Here is a 15,382-nt window from a genome sequence, read left to right on the forward strand (position 1 = left end):
TTTCACTTACAATCTATGGAGTTAATAAGGATTTTTTTTAAACAAATATTTAAATACAGCATATGATTTTTATTCCAACCACCTGCTTTTTTTAATTAAAAATTCCAATTAAACAAACAAGAGTTTAATAAAGTCTAGCTGGTAAAATCAGGACACCACACTACACTGAATAAAGCTCAGGCTGTATGCAAAATGACTTTTACCTGAATTTTGAAATGAGACCAGAAACTGAACAAACATTCTGAATTACAATAGACTAAGCCATCTCCTATCACAGATATGCATTCTAAAGAAAAAATATTTGAGGCTGACATTTGTCTTCCTTGGTTATTTTTTGTCAAGAGTTTATCTCCCCTGCCCAAACAATTAAAAAGCTGAAGTGTTCTGTAAGAAAATTCAGATTTACAAATGACTACTTAAGAAACAGTTGTAGGAACCAACATTTTGACTAACAGTTGCCTTCAATGTTTTCTAGGCCATAGGATTTAGGCCAAATTTTCAGCCACAGATGCACATACAAAAAAAGGAGTATATGCAACCCCTCATATATTTCTGTGCAAATCTATTAATTGTGCATTTAGGTTCTCTATTTGCACGCACAATTAACTGACATGCCTGAGCAAATGCAAGGACTCACATTTTCATTTTTGGACAGTATATATCGATATGTCCCAATAATATATCTAGGGAATGGGAGAAGAGGATACAGGCATCCACGCAGGAACTAGATGCCTCCAGAGAAGCAAAAAGGCAGCGCACCCACCCTTCCTCAACACCAGCCACTGCAGCCAGCCGGCTCAAGAGAAAAAGGCATCATGTATCTCCTTAAGGAGTATAGCTGATATACTGTACTCTGCACCCACATACCCAAGAGCTCTGAAAGACTGTGTGCTTCCTTGATGCATAATACCTACAGGAGCTCCCAGAAGAGAAAGGCAGCTCTGCCCAGCCTCCAACACAAACCTGTGACTAACAGGCATGATTAAGCCCCATAAAACACTAAAGGATCACTTTACTCATCACCAAAATGCAAGCAGTTCTGGAATGGAAGGCCAAAGACTAGATACCACTTCAGGACAGAAAAATAATCTTTTATCCAATTGAACTGTTATAGCTTCACAGATTTAGATGCATACTTACAATTCAGATATTTAAGACATCAAATTGATGCCAGAAACAGAATTAATATTTCACAGTGCTCATGGGCCTTTATGTATGCTTCACTACAAGCAATAAGGAGGTATTCCCAGAACAGTAAACTAAGAAAGACACCCTAACATTCAAGCAAAATGATCCTGTTAATATTACTGTCAACAGGATTATGCAGCTAACAGCTTATATGAAATACAGTAAAACTCAGAAGTTGAATTACAAGACAGGGATGCAATTGGGGACCAGAATGATTATTTGTAAACAACTTCTATTTTAAAAAATAAAGTGCATCCGCTTATATAGCATCTGTCACATAGAAGGCAGATTAAAGAGATATTTAACACAAGTAGTGGAATATTTAGTTCATATGAAGAATACTGCTAGATAAAAAACGAAATCGTTTTTTGTAGTACACTGCCACCAGTTAGAAACTGTTCTGATTTGTTACAAAACAAATGTTTCCTACTAACAAAGTCATAATACCGGATATAAAAGTCTAGGTAACGCTTCCACAAGTAATTAGTTGTCATTGCAGAAAAGCCACCATTAATTCTTAAACTATCATCCAACTTCTTATCAGCTTCTTAAAGGAGTGAAATTCCATCAGAGAGCAGAGGGATAGATAGCCATAAACAAACAAAACCAGAAATCAATGATGATTACTTAACAAGCATGTTAACATGATAAAATACTAATCTCAATGAGAAGAGAAAGTTTGCCCTGGACCCTGCACACTTCAGCCAGACTAGAGAATAAACTCTCTATATTTAGGATTTGCTCAGTCACTTTCTAAATCATGATCACATTAAGCAACAATTTTGGACCACTGGAGTTGTCATATTTGCCTTGCCATTGTTCTTCATCCATAGTTGAAATTTTAAACCATAGATATTTAAATATAAATACATGTTTAAATGTAATAAAAGTTCCTAAAATATTTTTAGAATGCTAAACACTCTGTTTTTCCGTTGTTGGATTCACTTTTTCATGCTTTCAATTTTTAAAAGACCTTCTAAAACAGCAATGAAGTTATAATAAAACTGGAAGAGGCTGAAGGCCATATCTTAAATATTAGAAGAAAGATACTGAGATATGGACAATTTCACGAACATTCAACTGACTGCTTGCAATATTAAAAAAAAAAAAAAAAAAAAAAAAGAAGAGTAAAGCAGAAAGTCTGAGAAACAGCAATGTGCATTAGGTAGTGGATCAGTTATTTTTGTCCATACTTTAGTCATCAGAAAAATATTTCATTCTACAGATTTGGCAGAAGATGGAGAAGCTATGTTTTTAGCCTGCCAACCTTGACAGTGTTCCTTTATACAACTATGCTTTTTATTTATCCCCTTCACGTTGACTTCAAGTCCCACATTGGGATAGAGATTCAGATGTAATAAACAACATATAGAAACAGTTTCTATATATTCATACATACACATATAGCTCCACACACATTGGTAAAACTTCAAATATTTTGAATAAAGCTTCACTGAAAAACTAGTCATTGAGGCCACAATGATTTCCCAAGTATTCTATGCCCACGTGGACCCAATGTTAACTGCACATGCTGTAAATTATTAGTATCAGCAATACTGACTACTGAAACAATACGGAAAGTTTCATGTATAAATAAATTGGTCATCTGAGTCCTTCATTTTGAGTCTCTCATTTCATATGACAGTGCCCTGAACTTAATGCTAAAAATCAGGGACTATGTTAGTTACAGATTGCTTGCTCCAATCAAAGAGAGTAGATCTTACTCACCTCTTTGCAGATGCAGGTGATTTGGCCACGATCACAGCATTCCTGTAATCTGGGATCTGTAGCAAACAACAGAGATCAACTATGTCATATCTTTTATGGAAATTTAAGCTCATTAAGAGCCACAGATAATTTTAAATTTTTAAGAATTTAAAAAAATATCTAAAGTATCAAATACTTCAAGTTTAAGCAAATAACCCTAGCTTTGAATGCCTAGATTTTACAACCTTAAAAATATTCTTTTAATGTTGTTTTCCGGGTGTAATTTCCTACATTTTTAAAAACAAACTGAAAAAACCCAAGTTCCATCATGTGGCATCATACTGAAACCCATATGGATCATCAGCAGGGATGGAATATTTACATCCACTCCACAGACCACTACCACTTGATCAAACAGAATAACTGATAGCAGTAGTAGGTTGTCGTCTTATGTGGACCAGCACTAAAGTGGGATGGGAATCTTAACCAGAGGGTTTCGCAGTTATTTGCTGACAGCAGAGGAATCGTGAGACTCAGGAATCTATTTCAGGTTCTGGAGGGGAGTGTGATCTAGTGGGCACAAATTCTTCTGCTCACTCCTCCCAAGCATAACTTGCCCCAGTCTGGTCTCTTCCCCACCCTTGTCTTCTCATCCGAGTTCCATTCTCCACACTTAGCCAGTCCCACTTCCACCCATTTGCAGTCTCTTTCTTCCCCCTCTCTCCACATCCCTGTTCTCCATCCCCACTGGCTCCCACCTCAGGCGCCTTGTCCAATCTCAGTGTTCTTACCCCCACCCATGGCTCCTTGTTCCAGTATCTTTCCCCAGCCAGTCCCAGTTCTCCCCCCAGACCTTGGCTCCTTATCAATTCTCTCTCTTCCCCTCTTCACCACTGGTTCTGGATCTCAATCTACTCTCCCCCTCCATCCCAATTCCTTCTCCCTGTTCAGTCCCGTCTTCCTCCAATCCCAGGGTCCATGACCTGATCTACCATCCCCCCTCCCCTCGAGTTCAGGTCTTGTCCCCTCCACATTTAAATCAGGCAGCTTCCTCTTTCATGATGCCTGGGTCCAATAGGGAAGAGGAGTCACTGATAGCACAGAGGCTCCCTGCCCCACAGTTCAGATGCCTGGACACCTTTGCAAGGAAAATCCTCCTCCGCCCCAAGCTAGAACATGTGGATAGCGGGGAAGCAGTAGACATGGTATATCTTGACTTTAGTAAAGCTTTTGATACTGTCTCGCATGACCTTTTCATAAATAAACTAGGGAAATGCAATCTAGATGGAGCTACTATAAGGTGGGTGCAAAACTGGTTGGAAAACCATTCCCAGAGAGTAGTTATTAGTGGTTCACAGTCATGCTGGAAGGACATAATGAGTGGGGTCCCACGGGGATCAGTTCTGGGTCCCGTTCTGTTCAATATCTTCATCAATGAGTTAGATAATGGCATAGAGAGTACACTTATAAAGTTTGCGGACGATACCAAGCTGGGAGGGATTGCAAGTGCTTTGGAGGACAGAATTAAAATTCAAAATGATCTGGACAAACTGGAGAAATGGTCTGAAGTAAACAGGAGGAAATTCAATAAGGACAAATGCAAAGTACTCCACTTAGGAAGGAACAATCAGCTGCACACATACAAAATGGGAAATGCCTGCCTAGGAAGGAGTACTGTGGAAAGGGATCTGGGGTTCATAGTGGACCACAAGCTAAATATGAGTCAACAATGTAACACCATTACAAAAACAGCAAACATCATTCTGGGATGTATTAGCAGGAGTTTTGTAAGCAAGACACGAGAAGTAATTCTTCCGCTCTACTTTGCGCTGATTAGGCCTCAACTATTGTGTCCAGTTCTGGGCGCCACATTTCAGGAAGGATGTGAACAAATTGGAGAGAGTCCAGAGAAGAGCAACAAAAATGATTAAAGGTCTAGAAACATGCCTTATGAGGGAAGATTGAAAAAATTGGGTTTGTTTAGCCTGGAAAAGAGAAGACTGAGGGGGGACATGATAAGTACAAGTAAGTTTTCAAGTACATAAAAGGCTGTTACAAGGAGGAGGGAGAAAAATTGTTTTTCTTAACCACTGAGGATAGATAAGAAGCAATGGGCTTACAGACCTTGTAAAATTAGACAGGCCATATGAAAGAGACATACAATGCAAGGTATGGACAAGGTAGGGCATGCCATTTAACATATTGAAGGCTCTATTTCTGGTCAAACATGATTGTCTCATTTTTAACTGCCAAATCTCCAAAGGTGATTTCCATTACTCAGTTTATGCAAAAGCTAAGTCAACAACCTGGAACTGTTCAACAATGCCCTTCAACACTTAAAATATGGGCACTGGCAACTCCTAGCAGCAGAGAATTATGATAAGTCACTAACATCTAATGTGCAAGCTATACAGTGTGTGAAGGTGATATGAAATGTTCACTAAATAAGCATGCTCAGACATATACACAAACATGAAGCCCATGAAGACTTTATGCCACATAGTATCCAACTAATGGGTATCCTGGGGTGAAGAAAATCCAATTTCATCTTCGATTCTCATAGCATCTGGGCAGGAAATTATCATGGAATGGCCACCAGCAGCTCCCAAACTTTACAATTTGACCTATGGTTTAAGTTCTTTGTAAATAATCTCCATTCTTATCAAGTTGAACTTGTTTCACACTATTCAATACATCCCATTAAAGATACTAACAAATATTTAGCAGACTGTAGTATTCAAAATGCATGACATCCAGAGCATATTTGGTAATCATGAAATGTAGATGATATATTAAGTTCTTCCTGATCAGTGTAACATGACCATTTGATGAAGAGATACACATATAACATAGAACTCTGGATTGGCTAGAAGGCACTAAGTGTGCCTAAATCCTGGGAAACCAAGTATGTCAGGTCCTTTTAGTTAGCTTACTTTCCTGTAAGTCGTTCTATGAAGCAGAGAAAAGATAAAGGAAGTGAAATAAGAAAAACACCTTCTAAATATCCAACCCCAACCCCTCTTCCCCCAGGAGTTTGCCAGTTTCCAAAAACCTGCAGATGAGTTTTATACTATTGCCATCTTAACTTGAGAAAATTTTACTAATGCCAAACATATATAACCAGCTAACCACTGGCTGAGAAACAATCACTGCCATAAATTTGCCAAACTTCCCCACACCAGTTTAAAATAATGTCATAACAAAAGTGCATCATGGAGTTTTTAGTACAGACGAAAGCTATACCTATATAAAACAATCCCTTGGGTTGACGAGTGCCCTCCATTTGACAGGTTAGCTATGTGTGTGTTTTAGGGTGGGAAGCATTCATGTTCTTCCAAAGCATTGGGTATTAACCACTGACAGCAGTAGGATGTTACAATAAATATTTTTCACTAAAACAGCACTTTACATTCACAAGTCTCTTAGCACTTTATAGAAGAGGGCAATACCCATTTTACAATGGAGAAATTGGGGTACAGAAGTTCAGTTTCCCAAAATCCCACACTCCAAGTAGGTAGCTGATCAGCAGACAACAGATCAAGGTCTCTTGACTACCAGTCATCTGTTCTCATCATTAGACAATGCTGCCTAGGTGATCTTTAGTCTGATCTATTCTAATTGTATTAAATGTCCTCAATTAACATTTATACTTTCACAATTAAAGATCCCTACTCCTAACTTTTTATTTTAGTGACTATAGAGTGGGAAGAATGTTGATGACAAGAGTAGAAAAAACAAAAAACCTACCATTTTAAAACTCTCAAAAAAATGAGATTCCTCCTCTCTTCAACAGACTTAAAAAAAAAGTACTAAATTTCACTTGATAGTATCTTTACTGGTGTTCTAAACCCAACAACTGTAGGGATAACCTGAAATACAACATTGAAATGACAACTCTCATACACATTAGCAGGCCTTGCTCACCTCTTCTTGAATGTACTGAAGCAAGAATGGAGAGGCTCTCAAATTATCAACCGGAATATTAAAGAACCCCTGTATTTCCTTCTGATGTAAATCCATTGTAATGAGGTGAGTTAGACCTTTGAAAAAGAGAGTGACACTTAAAAGCCACTGCATGAAAAACAAGCAGGACAAACCTAAATATTATCTGTAGATACCAAATTTACTCCTCCTGTAGTTTTCATTAAAGGCTGTTTAGAACATGAATATTCTGTTGCACTAGAACAAAATAATATTATAGTTTTTATTGCAGTACACATGGTAAATAAATCTCCCATTAAGGTTTATGGGGTATCAAATAAATAGGAGTACTTTGCATTTCTATGGTACCTTTTACCAAAGCCCTCAGAGCAATTTAAAAAATTGACTAAAATTCTCAACACCCCCATAACATAGATAAGTGCCACCTTCTTTCCACATTTGAAGAAATTAAGGCAGAGATTAAAGTCATTTGCCCACGGTCACACAGTAAGATTGTGACAGAGCTGAGATTATAACTCAGAACTCCTGACTCCCAATCCCAAATTCCAATTATCCCCACACTTCTTCCCATGAAATGAGAATCAAAATTTAATTAAATCTACAAGACCAGACTGCACAATTACACAGCATATCTATGAAGTGTTCATTATAACCGTCCACATGCTCCCAGGACAGATGCCATGGGAAAGAGCAGGCAGGTGGTTGCCCCGGAGGAATCAGGGGAGTTTATCCCATTCTCAGATGCCACCTTAAAAGTAGGTGTAAGTGGGATCACCCAACAGAGAGGTAAGAGAGAAATTGACAGAAATACAACTGCCCAAGAGAGAGTTAGGAAGGGAGAGAAGGGACCCAGCAGCAGTATCACAGCAAAGGAACCCCACCTTCCAGGATAGCAGGAATTCCAGCAGACTTATCTCACCAACTCAGCTTGGCATGGACTCTGCAATGGATGTTATAAAGACGTGCTCGTTTTTAATGCAGCATTTCACTCACCACTTTGTATTGCTTTTACGTTGGATTTTCCTCTCTAGGGTTTAAAATTTCCTCTTGCTAAAATCTTTATAGCTATTTCTTATTAAAGTTCCCAGTTTAATGCACACAGCTGCCTAGAAGTTAAATATGACATCAGAAGCCCACCATGCCCTGATTATTTCACAATATCCTGCATTCTTACCAGCTTTGCACATCATCGAAGCCAGTAATTTAGAGACAATGGAGCCCCTTTTCCTCATCTTGCACTGCTTGCTGTATGGGAAGTAGGGAATCACTCCAATAATGCTTTTGGCACAGGAGGTTTTACAAGCATACACCATGATCAGGAGTTCCATGATCGTAGTATTCACATCCCTGGAATGAGAAGTTTCTAGTTCTGTATCCACGCATAAATATCCTTTAGCTGAATTCAATGTGATACCTACATCTGCTTCAAGGGACTTGAAGAAAAACTAGCAATTGAAATATCCCTATAAGGAATCCAAATATGCACCCTAGGTAGGCCATTGGACTTGACATACTATTTTAATTTCTCACTAGGACTATACTTCATAATTTTTTCTCCCATTGCTTGTTCACCAACCTCATCGTTTAGAAAGACATTTTCAGGACCGTATCAGCACAACATGTTGCTGAAATAAGGTCTACATTGTAATTTGTCTCCCACATCTTTGCACCACAAGATAAAAATTGAGTAAATACGTTCTCACTACGGACAGGACTAACAGTTTTAGATTCCCATAATACATTCTCCTATTATTTTGGCCAAAAATATGCCTTGGCCAACACTAGGCTTTAAATATTTAGCAACTAACATCCTATCTCCTGTCTCTAAAGAAAAAGATTGAGTGGCATATATTAACATGGAAGGACTGATCATCAGGTAAACCAGTCCCATCATTTCTGCTGCTGTCAGAAACTAGAAGTATGCCTTTGAATTGTAGAGCGGTGTATGTTCTTGAGAACATACAATTATTATGTTGCTTAATGAGTCACACGAGCCATTTGCTTTGAAGAGAGTGCTCCCACATTTAAAAGCATTAAGTGGTGCTGCACTCAGGGTAGTCGATCACAACAAGATTTTAAAGAGAACAAAGTAAGGAACAGAGTGTACATTGCAAAAGAATGCAGAAACCCATAGAGCAAAATCCAGATTCATCTGAATATAAACAAAGTAAACGGTCAGATTATAAGACGGTCCCCTACATACACACCTTTTAAATCACAGAGACCAACTGGCCCATCTGTGAATCTCTCATATGTACAAAAAAAGAAAACCTAAGACAAAAGAATTCTTAAAGATAAACCATGTCAGAAACTACTCTAGTTTCTTTAGATTAGCAGCCGTGTTAGTCTGTATCCACAAAAAGAACAGGAGTACTTGTGGCACCTTAGAGACTAAGTCTCTAAGGTGCCACAAGTACTCCTGTTCTAGTTTCTTTAGAATATGTGTTAGTTGTTACTCACTTTGAAACTGTTTGGATGATAAAGACATCTTTTCCTCTCACAGATTCTTGAATCTGCACCCTTGTTTCTGCCAAGAAGAGAAACATACCAAGATTTAAGAAACATACAACAGGACTTCATGGAATTACTCCATGAGGTCGTCATACGCTATAGACAAATCTAAAAAATAAATAATTTCTCCATCTTCAAACTGAAAGAGAATAGCCATATTGAAGACAATACTCATGGTCAAGTTTACAGACTTGTGTGCATTAGGTGCACAACTCCCACTAACGATAACGTGAGTCATGTGATAAGTTCCCACATGAGGACTTGAAAATGTATCCTTTGGGATCTAAAGAAGGTGATGATGTTGGCTACATAAATGAACCCTCTGACCAATAATATTGCACCATGACAATACTAGCATTTAATGAGGATGAAGGAACAATATAAAAAAAACTAATTGGAGAGAGACAGCATACGACAGTGTGTGTGTGTGTGTGAGAGAGATATATGCTAGTGATCACATATAAAAATAGGTGGTCTGGAAGAGTGACAGTCCTCAGAAGGCAGGAAGAGGAGAGGTGAAAGTTCACGCGTATGAGAGAACACAAATGTGAGTAGTGGTGCTTCGCTTTTCTGTAAATAAATTCTAAGGAGGGTTAGGTAATATACTGTCTCCCATAGAGGCAGAATGAGAGGTTTATTTAACCATTAAATGCTCACCTCTGTTTGGCTCCTGATAAACCTGAACTTTGCCCATCTCTACCCCCAAGCGACTGAAGAAAAAGAAAAGCAAAAATCAGTACATTACATCAAAGGGAATGGAAACCAGAATAAAGAAGAAGCCCAACCCAATGTTCATAACACTGTACAAATCTACACTTCGTAAATCACAGAACAAATGTTTTACTATGAGATTTCTCACAAATTTACATTTTACAAGAGTTACATTACAGGTTGATCTAAGCCTGTCCACAAATAAAAACAATGTAAAAAAAACCACCAATGAACAAGAACATATAACTTGGAATTATTTTAGAAATTATGCAACAAGTTTCTCATCATTATCATCTTCATGGTGTCACAGATGTGCATGAGGCTTTACAAGACTGAGTTTAGATAGGTCCTTTCCCAGTGAAATTTCCCATCAAGACTGGAGAAGAGGTGAAATGAGGGCAAGAGCAGACAAAGGTGTAGTTAATAAGCTTTTGAAGGTTAAACTATGGTTTAATATGTCTGTATTAGCATAGAAAAGCCAATTACTAAAAAGGGACTAACAGCATGAATGATGCACAAATATCCCCACATCCAAAAACACTGTGTAACCTCAGCCTTCCCTCAGCACCCTTCTTGTCTGTCCTTCCTAGGTCATGTCTAATTTAGACTGTAGGGAAGTAACCTGTCATGTCTGATATTTCTAAAAGTATCTTGCACGCCTATGGTCATGAAGTAGGATATAAATTTATTCAAGACATAATAGCTCTGCCAAAGCTATTAGCGCACTTTATACTAAAAATCCTCAACATCTAAATAAATTTGTATTGAGCAGAAAGGACAAGCCTTGATAACTAACAAAGCCATAGTACATATGGAATGAGAAAACAATGGATTTTTCTAACATATAGGATTATTTATCACTATCCAAATAAAAACCTTTGTAACTTACGTCTCCTAAACAATATTAATGTGGCCTTTCACAGCTTGCAAAACGAACAGGCCGAGCTTAAACGTTTTCTTTGTTATTTGGTGAATAAATTAAATAGTGAATAAATTACACAGTATCTTTTCAAAATTCAAGTACTATAAAGATTTTAGGTGAGGTACTGACACTGACTACCTATTGCTGGAAATCGTGTTCTCTAATTTGCATGTCCCACAGTAATGAAAAAAGGCTTGTCGGGCCATACTACCCTACATGTAGTTGTTAAATGCTATGGATGTCAGGGCAAGGTGCCAACAACAAACCTCTCCCAGCTTGCTATACTGAGCTTCACGGTTAACGCCTTTATTACATGTACTACAGACTGCCCTGGGGCACAGTTCCCTAATTAATTCTTTACAATGATAGCTTAAAACAGACATTTATAATATTTATTTTCAGAGATGCAAGTTTAGTTGATTAGGAACAAAGATTTATTGTACTGACTGTGTACCTTGTAGGTAACTTTATTTTTCCAAACAATGGCTCAGTTTTACTAAGTAACTTTACAAAACATTCTTATCTGCTGAAGACAGATCTCTACTCCCAACCCACCTGCACCAATGTCCTACATGCTATGATGGCAGCAAAGACTAACCACTGGATATTACTTACTCAGCAATTCTCCTCGATAGTTCCGTGCATGATGAATTGGAATTAGCTGAAAACAGCACAAGCCCACCCTTTGTTATATTCATGATGGCTCCTATTTCAGTTGATGCCACACAAAACATCAAAACCTACTTTGTCTTTCCACTTCTAAAATACTGCAAAAAAATAAAAGACATATTAAGCATTACAATATTTACTGTAGAAACAAGTTTCCTTTGAATATGGGCTGCAGACTAATTCATCCTCCTGTATCCTCATACAGAATTGTTTGGTAAAAACATAATGAAAGAACAATACTACAAAGATGTAATCCTTACAACAATCCTTTGTGCCACATAAGCATTACTCTTTTTAAAGATCTGGGCATTAAACAGTGCACCCAGCAACAAAACATGAGGAGTGTGAGTGGAACCTGTCTTCTCTACCTCGTCTTGTTCTCAGCACTCATGGCAGCATCTAGCAGAAAGGCACCAAGAATGATTTCTTCAAACTCCCATCAGATCATATCACAAATTCTACATAATTTTTAATCATCTTCCTCAGTTTACATCTGACAGGGCAGATTGTTTGCCTACCATTTTTATCTGCTTGTCTAATTAACTTTCTGCTATTGTCATTCTCCCACTGGAGTGGCGAACCGTGGCCAGCGGGAGCCACGATCGGCTGGACCTGCGGACAGGGCAAGTAAACAAACCGGCCTGGCCCGCCAGGGGCTTTCCCTACACAAGCGGCGGCCCCAGTTTGAGAAACACTGGTATATACTACGTATACATGCACTGTATATGTTTGCTTATTTTGCAATAAATTATAAACTTACAAATAAGGGTTGAACTTAAGGAAGAGTTCAATAAAGGTGGCAGATATAACTAATGCCCTCTTGTACAATGCATCCACTTGGTCATGTAGCTGCTGTCATTCTTCAATACTAAAACTGCTCCTATGGAAACACCACAGAGAAAACAAACGTCAAGAGACAATTTAGACACTTTTATTCAATAAAGGCACACACACAAAAAATCAATGAATCACTTCAGGATTTCTCCATACTCTTTATTCCAGTTTGTAATACCACATTTTTATGCCACAAGGTAACAGAACACTTCAGTGACAGTATCACGCTGAACTGCAGCCACCATTATAGAGATAAAATAAGTACAATCTTAATTAACAAAGTGCTAAAAACCAGGGCTTTGGAGCGGAGCCCGGAACTGGAGCATGGAGCAGCTCCGGAGCAGTGGAGCTGAAGGTTTTTGCCTGGAGCTGGAGCACAGCTCCAAAGCCCTGCTAAAAACTCAGCAACTTGCTTTTTTAATATATAAATACTCCAATACCTTCAAAGCGTGTCAACTGAACGTATCAATACCAGCAGCATAACTCAAACAAAGGAAGTTAACTTAGGCCAATGTCTCCATCTCATACCTTACCACAAATGTTTCACAAAAATGACTGTGTATTAGTCACATTTATGGAAGCAGCAGTTGGATTCAAACACTGCCAGCTATATTAAAGCTGTTTTACCAGCCTTTGCAACTAGACCTACTCTTACTCAGTTTGTCCAGGATGCAGAAGCTATATTTGGCTCATCAGCAGCTGAGAGCCAAGAAGAGGATGGGTATTTCCTACAAATAAAACACTCCACTACTGTGCAGCACTCTGTTCAGTTCCTGTAAATCAAAAACTGGCTCATGATACCACAGAAGCTTTTAATAGAGAGAGGTTGCAACAGGTACAACAGTAGAGCAGACTCCAGGAGTGTGCCTCAATTCTAACCTTAAAAAACCACCTATTCAGTTAATAAGACAGATCAGACCTCAGCTCCTTTCAATCCCTGCCTATCAGGCTGTGTCTATGCTAGCACTTTTGTCAGTACAACTTAAGTCGCTGGGGTATGCCCCTCTGAGTCACATAAGTTACACCGACAAAAGCATCGGCATGGACAGTGCTATGTCAGCAGGAGAGTCATAGTTTGGGGGTTCTCTATAAAGTGAGCCTAAAAACAATAATACTTAATATTTGTGCAATGCTTTTCAAACCTTGGCCTTATCCATTTTTCATAGATGGGGAAACCCAGGCTGAAAAGTTAAGAGATTTTCCCCAAGGTTATGAGTTCCTGGCTTCCAATTTATTGTTCAGATCACATCTTACTTTTTAGTAAGACAGGAACATTTTCAAGAGTGCTTTTGAAGCGCCAGTTCTGCAGGTCAGTAGGGTATACTGCAGAGGTAACAATTGGGCTAAAGTAGGGGAGGAAATGATAGGTATATGCATAATGCAAGTTCCAGGATGGTAAATCTGGGGGTAACATTGACCTGGTCATCCTGAAACAGGTGTTGGGGTTACTGCCAACTCATTCGGCAAAACTTTGAGTAAAGTCATAGCCTCGAAACAAGTGCATATCTATGCACACACATAACCCAATGGCTCTATCCAGACTGATCTTCGAAGTTTGGATCAGGTTTGAGAAAAGAACATTTACCCCAGATTCTCTTCCCAGCACCTCCCCCGAGTCCCCAATTCCTATTGTGTTGCTTTGGCTATGAAGTAACATACCACACCCACTCAGGTGGAAAGTAACATTGTCGGATTGAGCCCCAGTGAAAACTGACCTCAATTTACAACAGATTCTAGACTCCCGGGGATTTCAGGGCCCTTTGATAGAAAGAAGGGAATGGAGACAGAAAGCACCCAAATATATCACAACTTCCAGAGCATAAAGGAGACGAGCCATTGCCATCGGGTCCCGCCCTCATTGCTCCTACATAGAGGATGATGGACAGAGATGAACTTCCCACCCCAGGGGAAGGCTGGGGATTAATCCCGCCCCTCACACACACACTCCCCCTCCCCATTTGCAGTTGGAAATATTTACATGATGATAGAACCCAAAGGTCCCAGTTGGGATTGGGAACCCATTGCCTACAAATACACAAAGGAAATTCCCTTCCCTGGAGGGCTTACCATTTATTTCCTATGCTAGGAAAGGAAACTCCCCCACCACAGGATTTCCCCTTGGGGGGAGGAGGAGAATGGGGATGAACCCACCCTCCACCCCACTTCACCTACCCAGGTGCACGGAGGGGGCAATAGGAATGAACCCATCCCCCACCCCCTCCCCTCTTGCCCTGGGGGGGGGGGGGAAGAGGAAAGGGTACAGTAATTAACCCATCCCCCACCTTACCCGCCCTGAGGCGGGGGGGGCCTAGTGAACCCATCCCCCACCCAGAGGCACGAAGGGGGGAGTAGGAATGAACCCATCCCCCACCCCGCCCGCCTCGTGGGGGGAAGGGAGGAGAGGGAATAGCAATGAACCCATCCCCCACCTTACCTGCCCCGAGGCGGGGGCAGGCTGGACCCGAGCCGCCCCAGGGGTGCCCGCCTCGCCGAGGGAGGGGGGACGTGACGGTGGCCCTCCCACGCCGGGGGCAGAGCGGGGCCGCCCGCGGCGGTGGTGAGCAGCTGCCCCGCGCCGGGAGATGGGGAAGAGCCGCCCGCCCGCCGGAGGATGGAGCGCGCCCTAGGCGGAGATGGCGGCGTGGCCGAGCCCCTTACCTGCCGTTCAGCGCCACTCCGGCCCCCCCGGCTCGCGGGAGAAGGCGGCGGCCCAGCCGGCCGGCGGAGGGAGGGGAGGCGGCGGCTTGGCTCAGCCCCTCGCCGTCCGGCTGCAAAATGGCGGCGCCGTGCGAGGGGGAGGGGCAGGGGCAGCCGCGAGGCGCGCTGCTCCCCTCAGCGCCCCCCCTCGGGTAGTGTTGGGGGGCGGCCGCGGGGCGCTGCTCCCCTCAGCGCCCCCCC

General features: G+C 40.7%; 1 protein-coding gene across 2 annotated transcripts in view; it reads right to left on the reverse strand.

Moving 5' to 3' along the window:
• PRPSAP2 (phosphoribosyl pyrophosphate synthetase associated protein 2) overlaps positions 1-15,382 on the reverse strand; it is a 32,662-nt gene that overhangs the window by 11,563 nt on the left and 5,717 nt on the right. The window contains exons 1-8 of one of the 2 annotated variants that reach the window (XM_034783953.1): positions 15,143-15,294; positions 12,411-12,530; positions 11,597-11,748; positions 10,006-10,058; positions 9,298-9,364; positions 8,012-8,184; positions 6,820-6,935; positions 2,917-2,972 (exon numbers count right to left, since the gene is read on the reverse strand). In XM_034783953.1, the coding sequence (XP_034639844.1) occupies positions 2,917-2,972; positions 6,820-6,935; positions 8,012-8,184; positions 9,298-9,364; positions 10,006-10,058; positions 11,597-11,715 (584 nt within the window). In that variant the 5' untranslated portion in view covers positions 11,716-11,748; positions 12,411-12,530; positions 15,143-15,294. Of the gene's footprint in view, positions 1-2,916; positions 2,973-6,819; positions 6,936-8,011; positions 8,185-9,297; positions 9,365-10,005; positions 10,059-11,596; positions 11,749-12,410; positions 12,531-15,142; positions 15,295-15,382 lie in introns of those variants that run through there. The other variant, XM_034783954.1, reaches the window with a different exon arrangement.

This window comes from Trachemys scripta, chromosome 10 (genome assembly GCF_013100865.1).
Source record: "Trachemys scripta elegans isolate TJP31775 chromosome 10, CAS_Tse_1.0, whole genome shotgun sequence".
Taxonomy (NCBI): Eukaryota; Metazoa; Chordata; order Testudines; family Emydidae; genus Trachemys; species Trachemys scripta.